At 32.7% G+C, this 20,868-nt stretch overlaps 1 protein-coding gene across 1 annotated transcript; it reads left to right on the forward strand.

Moving 5' to 3' along the window:
- The first annotated feature begins 1,692 nt into the window (after positions 1-1,692).
- Positions 1,693-20,469, forward strand: LOC137922772 (carcinine transporter-like). Its single transcript, XM_068765834.1, has 13 exons — positions 1,693-1,782; positions 9,291-9,447; positions 10,269-10,488; positions 12,418-12,604; positions 13,294-13,423; positions 14,257-14,385; positions 15,261-15,453; positions 16,216-16,321; positions 16,723-16,970; positions 18,115-18,194; positions 19,305-19,480; positions 19,919-20,091; positions 20,387-20,469. Exons 2-13 carry the CDS (start codon positions 9,372-9,374, stop codon positions 20,418-20,420), a joined length of 1,752 nt encoding a protein of 583 aa, XP_068621935.1. The 5' UTR covers positions 1,693-1,782; positions 9,291-9,371; the 3' UTR covers positions 20,421-20,469.
- Positions 20,470-20,868: the final 399 nt, after the last annotated feature.

The raw sequence follows: 20,868 nt of genomic DNA on the forward strand, positions 1-20,868 counted from the left end.
TAACTGATTTCATGATTCGTCGAGTAATCAGACGCCATGACATATTACAAATTTTGTTGCGCGTCCATATTTGTTTCAACCAATTTCGTTCAGTTTTCTTGTAAATCGCTTTAAAGTTTTGTAAAGTTGTGTCGACATTTCAGCTCACAGGCACCTATGCCTTAAAGCCTGCGAAAGGATATCTATAGTGGCAGGTGGATTGGCGATCGCAGTGCGGTATGATATACAGCATACAACATGCCCATCCTCTGGAATTTTTTTCATAAGCAGTGCCATTCCTATATAATTAATGAACAAAATGTAAATTATATAAGATCCCAGAAATCGAACTGACTACCTACAGTCGCGAGTCTGTCCTCTACCGCTATGCTACCACTACTCAGCTGATATGTGCAATGTGTACATTTTTAATTAATCAATAATAATCCTGTGCCGAGTACGAACTTAGTTGCTTCTTTGCACCATCAAAGAAAATACTTATATCTACATGTATATTTGAGATTTCCATATATGTACTGACTCATCACTATATCTCTAGAACCATAAGGCTCAGGAACTTGAAATTTTCTGGAAATATTTCTTTTATTAAGTATGTATATATATATATATATATATATATATATATATATATGTATGTATATATGTATGTATATGTATAAATATATATATATATATATAATATCTAAATAACGACTTAGAAATGGAAACTGCCTATCATGAATAATGTAGCTGATCTATTATATAATAATATGATCACAAAAATAAAATGTTTACTACACCTTTATTTAACTAGAACTAGAAAACTCATTGAGGCTTTGATCGATATAATACGGATAGCGCTCCGTCATTACAACGCTTAGGCATAGTAAAAAACATAGTATATATAGAAGGCTTCATCTTTTATGTTACGTATCGTGGTCTTTTATCATGGAACTATTGAGTAGATCCAAGATCACCTGGAGCAATGGAAAAGAAGTCTAAGTTCAGATTTTCGCCGCGAAATCTTTAAGAGAAAACCCGCAGAAGAATCAACATCACCAAGGCCTGGTAAGGCCCCACTAGATAGGAGAAGCGTATACCTTACAGTAGGCGTATACATACTGAAAATAAGAAATCTAATATATAAAATTCTCGTGTCACGGTGTTCGAACTTGAACTCCTCCGAAACGACTTGACCGATTTTTACCAAATTTTACATGCGTATTCAGTATGTCTGAGAATCGGCTACTATCTATAATCCATACCCCTAAGTGATAAGGGTGGTCCACCCCTAAATTTAATTTTTAATTTTTTAGACAATTTTTTTTGTTTTTATTTTATTATGATACAGCATACAAAAATACATACAAACCTAAATTTTCACCCCTCTACGATCAACCCTTATCTTACATTTGTTAATTAAAAACTTTAATTTTTTTTTTGCAAAACAACGTTTGCGGGATCAGCTAGTAATCTATAAAATATACGCATTTCTTTTCTCAACTTTAAATTAAAATCAAAATAAATTAGACATGTAAGATAAAAATTTTTCTAACCTAATTATTTGAACGCAACAAAAAACATACAATGACGTAGTAAATAAAGATAACTACAGTTTTAATTACATGTAAATCATTGAGTCAATACATATGAGTTTAAACCGCACGCGTTTGGTACAAAAAAGAATTGGCAGCTTGTTGTTAGTCAGTACCACACAAGCCGGCGTGTTGAACACACGTTTTTCAAAATTAACTCTGTTACCATCTTCCATAGCGTCTTTGGTGCAAACTATTATATATCTCGGTAAGTGTTTAATGATCGATTAAAATTACAAATTTATTTTAATTATTCATTTATAAATTATATCGGTACATATTTGTTGTGTATTTAAAATTCCATTTTATAACCTAACTTTTGTAATGCAGTAATTTTCTGACTGTTAAATATAGTATATAAAAGTTTATTATAAATATTTATTCGTGTTAGATGTAAATAATTTTTAAGTAACGAATATATAGATCATTTACCATAAACAATTAATTTTCTAAAATTATATATATCGTAATAATTTCAAATCTAGAATTATTGTACTAAAATTAATTATATTTTACTATTTGTCTCTTAAAACTTGTCAGAAAAACGATTGAGAGTTTTTAAATCTATTATAAATCAGCCTGTATAATGAGATCACTGTGAAATATGTTAAAATGATCTTATCCCAGAAATAAACGGACATAAAAATCATTATTAAAGATATGAATAATTATATTATTTAAATTATTTATATACTACACACAACATATGAAATAACAACATGGCTTGCTTATAAAAACTAAACGAAATAAGATAGATAAATAGATATATTGGGTTAAAAATAGCCGCAAAAAATAATTTAGTAGATTTATATGAATAATCTGCATTATTATTAATGTACTATGAATTTATATTCAAAAGTAAATTGGTAATGAAACGATAAATTAAAAATATTTTTTTTTCTTTACTTTGTTTTTTTTTTTCTTAAAAAAAAACTAAATATCCACATATCAAATAAAACAATGCTTTATTTACATATGTTTATTTACACTTGAATGTAGTTCATACAGGTTGATTGGTCATAAGTGTAAATGTTTTAAAGATGTGAATTTTTAGATCAAAAAAAATCAAAATTAATAATAAATAGCGTAATATAGTAATAAAAAGTAACTTCCAAATTTGAATGACTACATATTAAAATAAGTTATTATTAATGGCTTATTATATTTCAATAGAAAAATAATAATTATTGTAAAATATATCAGAGTTATAACTTTATTCGAAGCGATTTTACATATAAACTCAATTAGCAATGGACATATTGTAATAAAATACAACATTTACTCAAACGATCGCCTAAATACAACCTTATTTACTAAAATACATTAATTTAAAGTTATTTTTTTAACAAAAAAGGAAATTGTTTACATTAAACATTTGCCAACTTATTAATGATAATTGTTCTCCCTCTGGTCATTTTCCTCTCAACGTGGAACAACTACCTCTGAATTTGAACAGCTGTCTCCTTTTCATTTCGATATACTGCGTTAGTGACCCTGACTCCTGCTTTGATTTAAACACCACTCAGGGTTAACTTCTTTTTCTCTTTTCTTCTAATTACGCTATGACAAATGTAGATAAAACAACGTATGATATATTAAGCATGTTAGAAATTTTCTTCACTTTCATCATTTAAGCTAAGGTTCAGTTGTCCCTTGCCGATTCGTATTCGCCACTCCAGATTTTAAGGCCACAGCTGCCATCATTTTTTTGCCATAGCTGCTGGTGACTGCTACTTCAACCAACCCTTTTAGCTATATCTATTACTTTCCTTAGTCTATGGATCTCCACGTTTCTGATCTCGTACAGAATTCCCTGGTATAGTTCCCTCTATTCTTCATTACACCTCTATCAGCTATCCAGGGATTGTATAGAGAAAAAAATAACACCGCGAGTAAGATCGTCAAAACAAGTTTGTTTATCCTATAGTATTTCAGATTTTACCATCAAGCGGTAATAGACCACCAATATCTGAGTTGACGTGATGCTTGACTTCTCGTATTCAATAATCATGTGCTTTTCGTATTTTAAATGCAAAAATCATGTGTTAATATGCCCCTATCTTGGTGTATTACAAATTACGCAGAAAATATCTATATATGTACTAGCTGATCCCGCAAACGTTGTTTTGCAAAAAAAATTAAAGTTTTTAATTAACAAATGTAAGATAAGGGTTGATCGTAGATGGGTGAAAATTTAGGTTTGTATGTATTTTTGTATGCTGTATCATAATAAAATAAAAACCAAAAAAATTGTCTAAAAAATTAAAAATAAAATTTAGGGGTGGACCACCCTTATCACTTAGGGGTATGGAAAATAGATAGTAGCCGATTCTCAGACATACTGAATACGCATGTAAAATTTGGTTAAAATCGGTCAAGCCGTTTCGGAGGAGTTCAAGTTCGAACACCGTGACACGAGAATTTTATATATATCTATATATATATATATATATATATATATATATATATATATATATATATCAATACATTGATAGTAGAAGATCCTAATGGAAAGTCTAATAAGGTTTCTATTTGTAATGTCTATAAATAAATCGCAAGGACAGTCGAATTCTTTCGAAGGATTTCCAAATTTACATCACGAGTTTCCGTGCCGGAAAAACTTCAACAGCACTATTAAAAAACATTACCATATATTATTTATTTTTAAATGTACAAAATTATAATTCTTATATAAGACAAGAAAACATATTTGTTATATAATTGAATTGTAATTTCGCTTTTAGTTATTAATCTTATCTAGCTGACCTCATTTGGTAAAAAGCACGTCTACTGTCAAAATGGCCGACCCATTTTATCACGTACTCAATTAAAGGCATTCAGATTTGCATGTCGCTTGATAATTTTTGACCTTTCTAAATGTTAAAATTAAAAACTAATTTGCGATAATACATACGATATGAATTATGTCTGTCTGGAGAAGAAGTTAGACCTTAGCGTTTTGCAGGAGATCATTAAGGATGTACTGGCCTGGAACAACAGGTTGAGGTTTCCTGGTGAAACTAAGGCTTCGTTTAAAATAGTATAACATAAATAGATAACAAATAAATGTATAATAAATAATTCGAATGTTAATTTTATATAACATTAAAAAATAAAATATTCCATCACGCTAAATAACACGTTAGAACAGGGGTAATCAACCTTTTTGATCACTGTCCCTATTTAAATTTTAATATTTTTTATAAGTCGCACATAATGTCACACTAGCTTTATTATTAATAAACATTAAATTAAGTAAACATACAAATTTTAATTCAAATTAAAAATAAACAATATAACATAGGAAAACCATATACACTTGAAATATGTAATGAGAAATTTTGCATAGATTTTTCGACACAAGCGTAAATATAATACGCATGTATCTTTCTAATCGTATGACTCAGTTTTGTCAGATGTTTATTGTTAATCAATTATTTAATAGAATCAGGCGTTATTTTGCGGAAGTCCATTTTAAGTAAGAAAAGGACCAATATTTAGCCACTTCCGCATATGCAGTGGGACTACCACTGATCACTGTTGAGTGATTTGGCGGTGGCGGTTATGTGATTCGCATTGTTTGCCGCATACGCATTTATCAGCGGGCTGGCGGGCGGTGCATTTTATTGCACGACTACCACTGCATGTGCGGAAGTGGCTAAATATTGGTCCTTTCCTTACTTAAACCTTCTTATGATGTTCATGGTGATCACGTCTCGGATTTATACGTCATCACCGGTAAAACTCATTGGACAAAGATTCGTCGTTCATCTTTAAACACTGCAGTGGTTTTGCATGATGTTTCGGAGCAATACGAACGGTGCACAAATTTGCTGATAAATTTTAATTACTAATAATGGCTATGACTAATGGCGTTGGTTAGTTTGATAAACGACAATGCAACTAGTAACATATTTTAAATATTATTGTACTAATTCTTTTGTACCTTTATTGTTAAAATTGGATATAGATACAATTTTAAACTCAATTCGTGTAATATTTTTGTCTATCGTTATGGAAGGATTATTCACTATTACATTTAAATGAGAAAATATTATATAAGTATATATTTGTTGCCATAGTTGCAGAAATAACATGACCTGGTGTGTTCATTTAGCTATCTTAAATGGAATAATTTTTTTCAATACACGATTTCGACGTTAATTTATGGGACAACTGTAAAACTACATTTTTTTCCTTGATATATTGTATCACTTGTATAATTAATTAAAAATAAACACTTCAATGTTGACATCATATTTTAATATCCGGTACGTACCGATATAACTGGATGTAGAGCATACAACCGGTACGGCATTATCCGGTTTTCGATTAATTAGTTGTTCGTCATATAAATAAACCGATTACTAATTTCCTTGGTATACTTTCGTTTTATTTTGTTGAAAACATCCAACAAATTATATTTAATTATTTATTTGCATATCTTACTTTTTTATCTATATAACTTAGACACACACGCTTTATTGTAAGCGAATAGGTAATACAACGTTTTACGCAAATAAGGCATTACTGATAAATAAGATATGTACTTTATACAACAGGGGTGTCAAACTCGAGGCCCGCGGGTCGCAAGCGACCCAATTAATATTTATGATATGTCATTTTTTTATAAAATATAGAGAGTGTTTTGCCTCAGGTCCAATTTCGTTCGTTTTTCAAGCACGAAAAACGACCGGTCGGTCAATAGAAGGTGACTCATGTGTCGGCTTGAACATGATTGTATTAACGCAAGTTAAAAGTATATATACTTGAGTTATAACTTTAGAACTTCTATTGATATTAAGATTTTTTATGAGCAGGAACCGTTTAGAAAAAAAAAACATTTAACCTATCATTCAATTTCAGCTTGACGTTGATTTATGGGACAACCTTTATATGTCTCTCTCTCTCTCGCAATAAAATTTCTCTCCAAATAGAACTTAACTTTACATATGTAATTACAATGTACATTACAATGTTATTTATAACTTTGAACATTGATATTTTTTTCGGAACATGTAATATTAAACTGTTTATTTGGCCCTAGTTACTGAAGTACGCGGCGATAAATATTGCACATCGACTTTTGAAAAGAGGCAATCGGCTAATATCGGCTTCGTGGAGCACTATCTTTGTCCCACGCTACCTATGTGACGTTTTGTCAATCTCTTTGTCAGTCAGTTTTGTCTCTACGAAATTAGCCGATCGTCTCTTTCCAATGGTCGATGTGCAATATTTATCGCCGGATACTGTATTTGAGTTTGGCACTTCCGTTGTAGAAATTGAATGCTGATTCCTGAAATGCATAACATTTCCGAAATTTGTATGATAATATTAAAAACCTATTATTTTTATGAGACCGGCATAATCCTAACAGATTGAATCAACTGATGTCATAATTATACTTTTGCTTTATCAATCGTATAAAATTTCTTAAGCGTTTCTTAAAGTTATCTCAATTAAAATATGAAAATAAAGTTCTTTATTGATTGCTGCCAACTGAATTAAAAACTAAGTCATTGTAAACAGATTATTTTTAAAATGTATTTCATGCTTCCGTTTTTTCGTCATCCTATTTATATATACTTGGAAAGGCGAGATTCAAACTATAATTGAAAAATAACTAGATGACATTTTGACTAACACAATTTTGACAACTCCCTATCGCCATCTGTCAAAAAAGAGCGCCAAAAATTAAAAAAAGCAAAGGTAACGGAATATTCAGTCTTGTGCCTAAAATATTTTTTTTAACTTTTGTTAGTTATCTACTTTTCATACTAAATGAATTCGTTAATTTATGAGAAATTATTTAAAATTAAAAAAATCAAATTATGCCTTTTTTTTCTATTCTCAAACAGTCATTGCGTATGCTTAGGTTCAGTGTTTCTAGATGCGACACTATGTCATTTATATCTTTAACTCCTTTAGCTCAGTACGGCTCAGAGAGATAATAAGGCAGCTAAAACTATATATACATATATATATATATATATATATATGCGTATATATATGCATATATATATATAATATATTTATATGTGCATTTGTTAAAATTAACATTATATTTCTTTGTTATAGAGCACAAAAAAGCTAAACCCTAAAAACCTTCGCGTGTGGTGTTCCAAAAATATGTAGTTCACGTTTTTAATATAAACATGCCATAGTTATCCGTCTCTCTATTTCACGTGTAAATTACTACATAAGCCCATCTCTTTTAACTCTGAACGAGCGGTTATAACGAAAATTGAGTCTTAAGTATAAAGATATTAAAATTCAGAGTGATTATATCTTTTGCAAAGATATATATCTATCTTGTCTTTAGTTCCCGAGCTACCCAAGTCTAAAATAATAAACGTAGAAGAACAGCATGATTACGCTGGTCATTTCCAGTTGAAGCCATGATGCTATTTATAAATTTAGGTACAGGAATGAACCAAAACTATTAAAACTTGTTTGATCAGTCAATACCCGCGTGCCATGACATCATACCAGCCTGACAATTGTCTTGTATAGTTAACAAATCAAACTGTTGTACACTTGTAAATGGTTAGCGTAACCTACCATATATAGGTTTCTTGTCTTATTAGCGTATTTTGTACACGTTCATCTATTCCATGAATCAAGGTCACAATTATCATATACAACATGTCGGAAGTCTTTATCCATTGCAAAACAATGGCAATGAAGTTCACACCCATATAGTATCTTGACTTAAAAGATCCGTAACGGTCGCTGTGAATCGCTTTAAATGTTTCGATTCCTGCTTCCACAAATATTTCAGAAGAGTCGAAATTGCATTTTAAGCCCGCAAAATACTTAAATATGTTCTAGTTTTATCTAAATATATTCAGTTCAAAGTTGACACACTTAGAATGGCTGTCAAAACAATTTAAAAATGGATTAATTGATGGTTTTATGTAACTCTTATTAAACGGTTTTATTTAGTTCGACCCGTACGGAATTTGTTTATTTGGGTCAAAATTAGAAATTGAAATTTAAGCACCTTCCCGTTGTCAGATTGATCCGAAATTACCAAAATTTCGGAACACACATTTAATTTAGATGACAATACAATATAATAAAATCAATAACATTATAAATCTAAGATGGCCGCCGATACAAAATGGCGGATAACATATTTTTCCTTAACCCCCTCAATATGGTTATCAAATGAAAAGGGCTACACTAGTAAAACACGATGATTATGTCAAAATTTAAAATTCAAGATGGACGCCGTTCCAATATGGCGGACCAGGTACATATTTTTCCACAACCACCACAATATGGGTATCAAAAAACCGTTTAACTTAAAAGTTTTTTCAATGTATTTATTATATAATGTGTTTACGTAACTTAAATGTGATTAAAGCATATATATTTCAAATCATCCTGTACCAAATGATCAATCTGGAACTTTATTTGAATGATACAGGCCAATAACCGCAGTATATGCATTCCAGAGACAGGCAGAATGATTAATTTTAATGTGCAGTGATTAGAATTTAGAATACGCATTTTTAACTATAATACGCCATTTATTATTTCTGAAACCATTTATTTTTAAAAACATTATATCATTAATTGACAACAAATGGGCTATAATTATACTCCTATTTTAAAGCTGCTACATATATCACCAACCATCCTGTAGAACCTTCTTGCTATCATGCTATTATGGTATGATTTTGTTTTAATTGAAAAATCATTTTGTTTCAGTTCAGCGAATCGAGGTTGACGTTCACGTAACCAGAAACACGTCGGAAAAAGTGTCTTTTAAGGGAAAAACTTTATTCCAGAATGGAATCACATGAAAAGGAGACCAAGGTCAGGGGCATTGGCCTCGACAACCTGGCATTGGAACTTACGACCGAAGGTAAGGCGATCAATATAGATACGCGCTGTGTAAATAATATATACTATATCGAATTAACATATATATATAGTTTCGAGGGATCTATGATGTATGTTTAAAATAATTACATTTTCATTTCATAGCTTATTATTAAGAATAGTTTTCTAAAAAATATATAGATGGCGTTAGTCGCTAAATCTGTTTGAAGTTCAAATATGTTCTGTTGACTTACGAAACGACGGTACCATAGTCAAGCAAGTCTATGATATATTTTTTGGTATTTTAATAAATTGTGTATTATGTTTACTTTGCTAACCAACTACGTGAGTTTTTTAATACACTTATAAAACAATTAATAACATACATATTTCCCTTGGACACGCCATAACATGACGATTTTTGAATTCATTCATCTTTTTTGTAAGAATTGCTATAAGTAAATATAGACAAATAAAAGGTAAGCGAAATTCGTTGTGTTTATAGCATCGATCTTTAAAATCGATATTTTTACATAACAAATGGTAAGTCGCTTGTTTTGGAAAAAGGCATGGACATTATTTATTTACGCACAAAGTTATGGAACTCTAAAACTATTTAAATAAAACTGTACGCTATATAGTTAGCTAACGCCATCTACCGGCGCCATCTTGTACTTAAGCACCGCCAGCGACATCTTGTATCGAAAATTTTAAACTTCCTTTTAAATTTTAAACTTGCTTTATGTAAATAAATTTTAATATAACTATATAATTTAAGTATATTATATTTTTACTAAACAACCAACTATATTACTTAATTATATATATGTTATAATAAATGTTTTAATGTTATTATGTTCATAGCAGTCGCCCCGCAAGCGACTCGCAGCCAACTTAAGGATTTGGACGACCTGTTCCCTTACATCGGTGACTTCGGCTGGTACCAAAGGATCCTGTTCCTCCTGATGATACCGTTCGGCTTCTTCTTCGCTTTCGTCTACTTCGCGCAGATATTCATGACGGTGGTGCCAGAACAACACTGGTGTTACGTCCCGGAGCTGATGAACCTGACGGTGGAGGAACGGTAAGCAGAGATCACAATTACCATTGTTTTAGCCAAATGATGGTAAAGGTTCTGATACAATGAGATTTTATAAAGGAGCAACTTGTGAATGAATTAATCTTCTTTATTGTTTTTAGCGACTAAATAGATCTTCTTTAAAGACAACATCAAGTTATAATGCTAAGAGAGTTTCAAACGCATTCTGATCTAGAAAAACATAATAAACTTACCAGAGTTTTAATTACTTTCACAAAACTTCCTTCATAAGTCTCCTTCACATTCATGCACTTCTGTCAGTATTCTGGGTCATTCTACGGTCGGTCCTGATGCCCACACTACTCTACACTACTCTTTCTAACTGTCGTCATGTAGCCCAGTGTTCAAAAATCAAAATTACTATCTATAAAATCAATATTTAGAATTTACGATATTTATATTGAAAGTAAGTTCACAGAAAAGGCTTTTGATTTAACAAAAAGAATATTTGAACTACAAGAATCCTTGGTAATGGTGTCGCTTGATTATTTCGATTTCATTTAGGCTATATCTGATAGTATATAACATATATAAATCTGTATTTTTAAATTATTAAAAAAATGTGTTGTTGTGGAAAATCTACCCGCTTCTTCCTTACAACTATAACACCTTGCGAAGAATTCAAAAAAGTTTTTGGCTGAGGTCATTTATTTGCTGTCTTATAGTGACAGTTTTGATGATGTGCCCATCTCGTTTGAAAGCGTCCACGAGATCGATTTCCTTCCACTTTTCCTAGCAACACAGGATGTTCCATTGAGTCCTCATTACGGGGACATGTCAAAGAACTAGGAGATTCATATTTGCACAGTCCACGATAATCTCTATTTTATGTTGAGTTCTTTAATTATAAAAAAGAGATTACGTTCTTGGCCGCACTGTCTTCTTACAGTTGGCCTTTGTTTGTTGGAGGGAAATGACATATTTTTTCAGTCATTTCTTTTCTTTTCGTTATCTTGTACTGCTGTACATAAGTTTCCCCCACCGATCTTCAATGGAACACTTGGAAGCAGACTACATCCAGCGTTTTTCAGCGACCTTGATAGAATAGTTTATCCACATTGTGGGCGGACATCCCACACTGCCTTTACCGATCCGAGCCCCCCATTCCTTAAATTACTAGTGGTCTTATTACCCCCTCCCCTCGTCCCCCTCGTCCCCCTCGTCCTCCCCGTACCACCACCCCCCGGATATATTTATGGGGGAATATACTATAATCGCTACGCTAGGTACGCGGATTATGGATCGCAGTTTGGTAGTATGATGCGCAGAGAACGCTTCTGCTGATCCTATGAAAACTTGTTTGTCAGCAGTGGAAATCCTATATAATTAATGCACAAAGTTTGAATTATATGATATTGTATCCCAAGAATTGAATCGACCTACGATCGAAAGTATGTCTTTACCACTTGGCTACTAATGCTCAAAGGAAACTTGAATATGAATAAAAAAGTAAAGCAAACGCTAAAATATATAAATAAAATAAATAAAGTAGTACCAAAAATAGTGCAATAAGCAGTATAATATAGTATGATAATTATAAAGAAAATTTGTGGTTTGAACAATAAATGTAATGTTGCAAAATAAAATAGTAAGGAAACCTAGAATGTAATGGTTGAGGATGGATGTATGGCTAATGGAATGAAAGAGAAAGACTGGAAAGAAAATTGTAGAATGAAAGAAACAGTACAACAGATAATATGATACATGAAAGAGAAGAATGATAATAATAAAAAATGTGAATAAATTATGAGAAATAAAAAGTCTCTGTCCCACACAAGATAGGGGAACGAGAGGTCCCCAATAACGGGGACCACAAAAAAAAATGCTCAAAGGAAAATTTCAATCTGATACTCCGTTCGTCTTCTAAAATCCCAGTAATTTATCTTATCAGGTAAAAAAAATGTTTTATTTCAGACGTCACCTAGCGATTCCTATGACGAAGGAGAACAAATATGACAGATGTAAAGTGTACGACGTAGACTGGAGGAAGATCTTGAAGAGTGGCCTGAAACAACCAGATCCGAGTTGGCCGATTAGGAAATGTCAGGATAAATGGGAATTCAACTTCACAGATGTGCCCTATGAAACCATTGCTTCACAGGTAAGGATTATTAATAAAATATTTATATATTTTATATAAAAACAGTAGAGCTCGTATAACATTTTTGTCTAAATTATCCCACCTGCAGCTTTTTATGTTGCACCGTCAGCCCCGACTGGCTCGATAGTGAAATTCGCCCTTTGTTCCCGGCGGTTTTAGTTTCGGATTTTTGCGCGGTCATTTACATAGATGACACTTCAGTTAGCATTTTCGCTGATTCTAATACATACACGGATATTGATACTGAAACTGATTCAACAACACACAATTTTTGTATTAGTGTTTATTTTCTGTATTTCAATAAAAAATGAAATATGAATAAAATACCAACCCGTTGTCCACAGTCTTTAGAATCTTGTATCTTCTGTGAAACTATACGATATAACTCGATAGGGTTACAGTTGTCATTGAAAGGTTAAATACAATGGCTTGCAAAATATTGTACAACCTTCAAAAGGTTTAATGGACTCAGGCGTTACTTTGCGGAAGTCCATCCTACACAACCACACAACCACCACCACCAAATTACTCATTCGCATTGTTTGCCACATACGCATTTACCAGCGGGCTGGCGGACGGTGCACTTTGTTGCACGACTACCACTGCATGTGCGGAAGTGGCTAAATATTGATCCTTTTCTTACTTAAACTTCATAAGGGTTAGATAGTTAATATTTTTTTTACCAACAGTTGGGGTGGGTGTGCGACAAAGACAACTATGGTGCAACGGCACAGTCAATCTTCTTTTGCGGCGCTATCGTTGGTGGTTTACTCTTTGGATGGATTGCTGATAAATATGGAAGGATACCAGCATTAGTAGGTATGTATAACTTCATATATTAAACTTAGTGGAAAGGCTGTAGCATGATTACATTTTTAATCTAAATTGTTTTGACTGATGGTCAATTATGACAGGTACAATACAATTTGAAACAGGCATTGGATGTTCTCTACTAGATCTATATCTCTAGGCTTACCCACTACATCTCTAATAGAACAGCTTGAAAGCCGCCCGCATTCATTAGACATCTTTTCATCTTATGGATGGAGCAATGCTTATTCCTTATAAAAAGGAAATGTTTTCTTTTAATTCGTTCCCACTATCACGTATGGGACAGGGACGTTACATATTAAAAATATTTCTCTTTCTCCTTCTATTCTTCACAAATTCTTTCGCTTTTCACAATGTCTATCTTTTCATCACTTACGTATTTGCCTTTCATCATCTTCACTCTTAGATCACAGTTTAAATCGCAAGTAAATTTTGGTATCATAGTATTGACTCATTTTTTATTAATTTTCATTTGTTTCTATTTTTTATTTTTAGCTACCACCATTTTTATTTTTATTTCTTACAATATTTACTACTTAATTTACTTGCGTTAGGGCCTTGCTCGTGCCTGTACTACTCCTGAATATTGCTTTTAGCATACTGTACCTTTCTGCAATAATCGAAGAACGATGGGCGCAGTTGGTCATCGCCCATCAGCGAGGCGATGTTATCTAATTCTCTTTTTGCTTCCATCTCTAACTTGGAATTAGAGCGAAGACTACACACAGGACAGCCGGCGAAGATGCAAATGAAATGTTTAAAAATTCCACGAAGAATTAGAATTAACGTAACATTAACGTTGATTATTTATTCCTCACCAGGTACAAACATGACGGGATTCCTCGCCGGAGTTGGGACCGCATTCACCAACAGCTTCTGGTCCTTCTGCCTCTGCAGATTCCTCGTGGGCTTGGCTTATGACAACTGTTTCATCATCATGTACATTGTTGGTGAGTGTTAGATCATATAAAGTTTGCTAGAACTGTAAGGTCAAATGTCCTTGCATTATCAACATCAGGTCAGCCGAAAGACGTCCATTACAAGGTATAGGATTCCCCCAAAAGATCACCTGCCCGTATCCATCAACTTCCTGTGAACTTTATTATATCATTGGTCTACCTAGTAGTCGATTACGCTACCAATGAAGTCTGTCCCAAGTAGTAGTGTGTTGGCCACCACTTCGAACGAACAATTCTTTGATCTACATTGGATATTCTATATCATAATTTAAAAAAAAAACATTTATTATGGTAAACTTTTTATATTTAAATCAATAAGTGTTTACTCTTAAATACATATTATTTTACGACAGGCCAATAACTTTTCACAGGTGTCTGACATAGCAGCTTGTATAATGTAAAATGTAATATAATATATAAAGTTCTCGTGTCACGGTGTTCGAACTTGAACTCCTCCGAAACGGCTTGACCGATTTTTACCAAATTTTACATGCGTATTCAGTAGGTCTTAGAATCGGCTACTATCTATTTCCCATACCCCTAAGTGATAAGGGTGGTCCACCCCTAAATTTTATTTTTAATTTTTTAGACAATTTTTTTGATTCTTATTTTATTATGATACAGCATACAAAAATACATACAAACCTAAATTTTCACCCCTCTACGATCAACCCTTATCTTACATTTGTTAATTAAAAACTTAGCTAGTTATAGTATATATAATATTATTGTTTATTATAATATTAATATTAAGTATTATAGCATAAATATTAAGTATTATAGTATAAATATTAAGTGTTATAATATCAATTATTATAGTATCGATATTGAGTATTATAATATTAATATTAAGTCTCTGTTCGCAGTGGTGGAGTACGTTGGACCGAAATGGCGGACATTCGTAGCCAACATGTCCATAGCTGTGTTCTTTACATTCGCTGCCTGCCTGTTGCCCTGGATAGCTCTTGGTGTTGCCGATTGGAAGGTCTACACACTCATCACCAGTGTGCCTTTGGTGCTGTCCATACTCACGCCGTGGGTGGTACCCGAGAGTGCCAGGTAACTGCTAATTTATTGATAAACAGCATTTATTATTATCATTATTTCTGTCATAGGAATGCTGAACAAGTAAGAAGTAGCCAGGATTCATCTTCTTCCAACGACCTTCACAAAGTATTCTGAACTTGATTCCTGATTATTGATCCTATAGAACCATTGCTTAACTCTCTCAGAAGTTCTCTGTGAATAATCCAAGAATTTGACGGGGTCCAATTTCAGCAATATATTTAATAAAAGGTCCAAGTCGAGCTCCCTGACGTAGTCAATGAGCTTATTTATTTATTAGCACTTTTTTGACAATTAATAAAATAAAATAAAAAGAAACTGTCCATATGGAGGTGCAACAGGCGGTCTTATCGCTCGAGGTGATCTCTACCAGACAATCTTTGGATGGAGATGAGAGACATGAAGGATAGGGCAGTTTAGAATGTACATACATACAAATGCATACATTACTGTACAGACATAGACACACATACACACACATTTATATGTATATATACATATAAGAGAATACTTATACATACATGTATACATATATATATATATTTATATATATATATATATATATATATTTACTTGGAAAAGGTACTTACATTAATACCAATAAATAACAGATGCTACACAATATACTATTTTAGAAGCCACAGTTTTTCATTTAAATCATTTATTTTACTTTGATTTGTAAACAAAGTTGTGTGTTAAAAAATCATTCGAAATTTTTAAATATTTTTTTTTAATTTAACTCCCTTTCATTGACAGATGGCTGATTTCCCAAGGACGAATAGACGAAGCAATCAAGATACTGAGAACATGCGAGAGGGTTAACAGGAGGAAAATTCCAGAATCTGTATATAAAGAGTTTAAAGTAAGAAATTAATTTGAACACATATAGTTTAGTATGTGGCGGTGAAGAACCATTCGTATTTATTACTTCTTTGATGACGAGGAAAATGAAAGCCAGATATAATGTATGTTATGTATATTGTATGTATACAGAGACAATTTACAATCGTATACTATTTACAATTTTAAACGAAACACAATGGCGTCGACTATCTCACTAATGGCGTCCAAAATGGCGTTTGAAGTTGAATTCGGAATACGCAAGAATAAAACTCTAAAGAGATCACATTTCTGTGCTTCATCTGTGCTGTTCTGTGCTTTGTTTCATCAAGAAATTTTAAAAACAATTATTCCTTCGTGAAAGGATACTAACCTTAATTCATTAATTTTAATGACTAACTAATTATTTTTAAAAAATTACAGGACACTGCATCAGAGATAGCTAAGTCTGAACAGGAAATTAAAAATTACTCCGTATTGGACCTTTTCCGGACCCCTCGTCTTCGTCGCCACAGCATCCTGCTCCTTTTCATCTGGATGTCCATCGCCATGGCTTTCGATGGCCACGTGAGGAACGTGGGCTCTCTGGGCCTTGATATATTCCTCACATTCACCGTCGCTACCGCCACAGAATTTCCTGCTGATGTACTTCTTATAGTGACTTTGGATATGTAAGTTTTATATTTTAACATTACCAATTCCGACTAACAAATATAATTTACACAATAGCGTTGTTCTATTAAACAAAGTTTTAATTTAACACATACAAACAAAAAGTTTCTCAGTTTAACATAAGTTACACTAACTTACATGTATAACAACAAAACGACAATTAAAGTCAGTAATCTAATTAACTTTTAAAAACCTTAATTAACTTAAAACTATATTCAATCCATTCATTGTTTTAAAACCTCTTCTGTTTTATCAATCATATCGACCGCCATTACTTCTAGCGCCATCTATGGAGTAAACAAAAACCTTCATGCTGCTTTATCAATTAGAAAGCGCTGTACATAGAGAAAGACAACATCAAATAAATAAATAAAATATCTTTACATATATATACCTACAAAATATTTAGTCTAAAACTCTATGGTTTCATATATATGATGAGTCAGCACATTGGTATATACCTCTTTTATACATAGATATATATACCTATAAATACGGTTCTGCAACGTTGTTTCTTTCTTCAGGCATCATTAGGGAGGTCACAATCGTACATCCAACCAGTGAGGCTTGGAATTTTTCTAGGAGATGATGATATATATTTCTAAAGCCTGGTCTATTGGCTATGCTCAAGAGCCACAAGGATCTTAGCTTTTTTATGGACCCCTGGCCCCTTCTGGCTATTGGAGACCTCTTGTACCCTCCCTCTTGTCTGGGACAGGTCTTATTTTATTTTTTAATAATTTTTCCCATTCCTCTCTTTTTATTTTTATACTCTTCTAACATTCTTCACATACTTAATCTTTCCTTTTCTTTCATTCCACAGTTTACTTTCATTCTTATCCATACTAGGTTACGTTTATTCATCGCCTCACTTCCTTTGCCTCGTTTCTCAATATTAACAAAATTTTCACATTTCTTTGCTTGATTTATGCTGTTTGATTTTTGATTTGCTTATTTTTTACAATTAATCACAGATTACTTTTGTGTATTTTTTTTTATTTTCTTAACGTTTAATTATGATTTTATTTTTATTTATCAATTATCTAAGCTTGGGTTGTCACTCGTCGATAATACCCGCTATATATATATATATATATATATATATATATATATATATATAATGTTGTGTGTTTGTGTTCGTAGCGTGGGGCGCCGCTGGCTGGCGTTTGGATCCATGGTGATCAGCGGAATCTTCAGTCTACTGGCCACCACTGTTCCTCTAGGTAAACAATAACATATATTTTATATATATTATAAATATATCTTATTATCTATCTCTATTTTCTGATAAATTCCGATGTTATGTCTTTAAATATCTTGCAACATAAGACATTATACAACAACTAGTATTAATTATTATATATATATATATGTATATTATAATTTTATAATAGTATACTTTATACTACATACCTTCTACTTCCTAGTAAAGCACAAAAAACTGGCTGTGTTTTTTGTAGCCACAAATCGAAACGCGTTATGAAACCTTATAGTTCAAAGATGAAATATTCCTTAGCTTGGTGAAATAAATTTTTTTCCAGTTCCTGTCTGATATCGTTTAGCAGTCCTTCCATGACGTTTAATCACTTCAAATTGCCGTAAATGGATATAAAAATCTAAATAAATGAAAAACCTCTAAAATATGTTATGTCCAACTGTAAATGAAACAATAGCAATGTAAACTTTTATCAATATTATTGTATTCTATGTTGATGATCATAAATAAATAATACATTTTATTTTTGATTCGAAGATAAGAATAAAAAAAAATCATACAAACTACTTTTTAATCGATCGTTGCCATCTCAGCCCATAAATGCTCACTGTAAGGAATAAAACTCCCCCAAAAATATCTATAGTAATATATACCATAATTGCCACGCTTGGCAGTACGCAGATGACGTTGCCAACCATCCTCTAAACTTGCCAGTAAGCAGTGGCAATCCTATATAATTAATACACAAAGAGTGAATTATAAAAACGTGTCCCGGGAATTGAACCCGCGATCTATGGTCGCAAATCGCAGTCTACCACTGAGCTACCACTGCATGATGATTTACTATTGAATATCCATATCGAATTATAAATGAAGAGATCAGAAAAACCAAGATCAATTACAGAACTCGAAAGATTGCTGACGTGGCAGCAGTCGACAAGGTTATCAAGTGGCAATCATAAGCCCGTAGATACGTGGGGGAAGGGGATTCCCCTACTAGGTGGATCGGCAACATACACAAAAGTCGCTGAATGCGATACCATACTGGTCATCATAGCGGTTTCTATGATGCCTTTCAGTGACCATCTATGGTCTGATTGTATGATGATCTTGACAGGTATCCCATCAGCTTCGTTAGCCATAGTGGGTCGATTCTCCGTGAACATCTCTTACAACATCGGAATGCAGTACGCGGCTGAACTGCTGCCGACAGTGGTGAGGGCCCAGGGTCTGGCTCTGATACACATGACAGGCTACGTTGCTACCATTCTCGTACCCTACATCGTCTACATGGTGAGATCTGTTGCTAATTAGTATTAGTGCATACATTAATTGGTCAGTATACAGGTTGATTTATAATAGCTCAATTGTCCGCAAAAACTTTTAACGCCTATTTCCGATCATATATATTCATTCCTAAACATGTTACATAATTTATATTTTTCATTTCCATGCGACAGGCCAATAACTTCTGGCAGTACAAAATCTGCAGATACAGATAGTAAACAATAATTAATTTATAAATACAGTAAGAATTCGAATTTTTAAAAACGATTTTTTTACAATATTATCATTAAGTTTTTGAGCATTATCGGTAAATACGAACGTAAATCCTTTCAAAGCTGTTACTATGCTATAGAAAATCTTAATTCACTTTGCGGCGTTGTTACGTTACAAAAAAACACGACGCAAATTGTGCGTGGTGTATAAAAAAATTATTATTGTTTCCAGGCGACAATAGCGACGGAGATTCCACTATTGATCCTGGGAGTGATCGCTATTTTGGGTGGATGCCTTTGCATGTGTCTTCCGGAGTCAACGGGCTATGATATGCCGCAGACCATCAAGGATGGTGAAGAATACGGCATGGGGCAGAAGTTCTGGGAGATGCCTTGCTTTTCCAGGTAAAGGCCTGTACATTATCGGGAGAGTTGACTTATTCTCAATCGATATCGATAGTAACGTATTAACATCCATGTCATATTAAAGCCACGTTTAATTTTTTTTTTGTGATCTTATAAAAATTCGTCGTTTTTCCAATTTAAATGTTGCCGTCATTAAATAAAAATAAAAATTCGTCTAAAATTTATTTTTATTTTTTCACCAATATACATATTGAAGCGTGGTAGCTCAGCGATAAGAATCCATGATGTACCTTCTACTTGCACAAAATTATAAAACAACTGTCTTCTTTTACAGAAAAAAGCAAAAAGCATGCGCTGACATGAGCTAGAAGAAACAACAGCATACATGCAGTATCCAAGAAACTTTCTATTTTCACGTATTATTTGTAAAATAATGAAAGTGTAATAAAAAATTTCAAACTATTTTTTTAATCAATTGTCTTTGTTTTCAAAACAAATGGATCTATATTATTGTATATTAATGACACTGTGAACAAAATGTAAATTATTTATTTATTCTTCTAAATCAATTTAATTTCATTCAAAATAATGCGCTTTTTCCAGTCCACGAAACCATCGGAATGGTCTTTTTCCGGTGTAGCCTTCAAGATCTTTGAATAGGTTTTTATCTCCTCAATCGTGTCAAAACGGCGTCTTCGCATTAGCCTTTTAGGTTTGCTGAATAGCCAAAAGTCGCACGGAGTCAAACTAAGACAATACGGTGGTTGCGGAACGACATGAGTTGAGTTATCGGCAAAAAAAGTCGCGAAGAACCAA

This window comes from Battus philenor, unplaced genomic scaffold (assembly GCF_028537555.1).
Source record: "Battus philenor isolate CCGP_79_NKW_IND1 unplaced genomic scaffold, ilBatPhil1.0.hap1 SCAF_20, whole genome shotgun sequence".
In the NCBI taxonomy this organism is placed as follows: Eukaryota; Metazoa; Arthropoda; class Insecta; order Lepidoptera; family Papilionidae; genus Battus; species Battus philenor.

Bases quoted from the DNA above. Each gene is read 5' to 3' on its own strand.
- LOC137922772 (XM_068765834.1), top strand. From the start codon at position 9,372: ATGGAATCACATGAAAAGGAGACCAAGGTCAGGGGCATTGGCCTCGAC. The intron at 18,195-19,304 runs GTAAACAATAAC...TGATCTTGACAG, and splicing joins GGCCACCACTGTTCCTCTAG to GTATCCCATCAGCTTCGTTA. The intron at 19,481-19,918 runs GTGAGATCTGTT...TATTGTTTCCAG, and splicing joins TACCCTACATCGTCTACATG to GCGACAATAGCGACGGAGAT.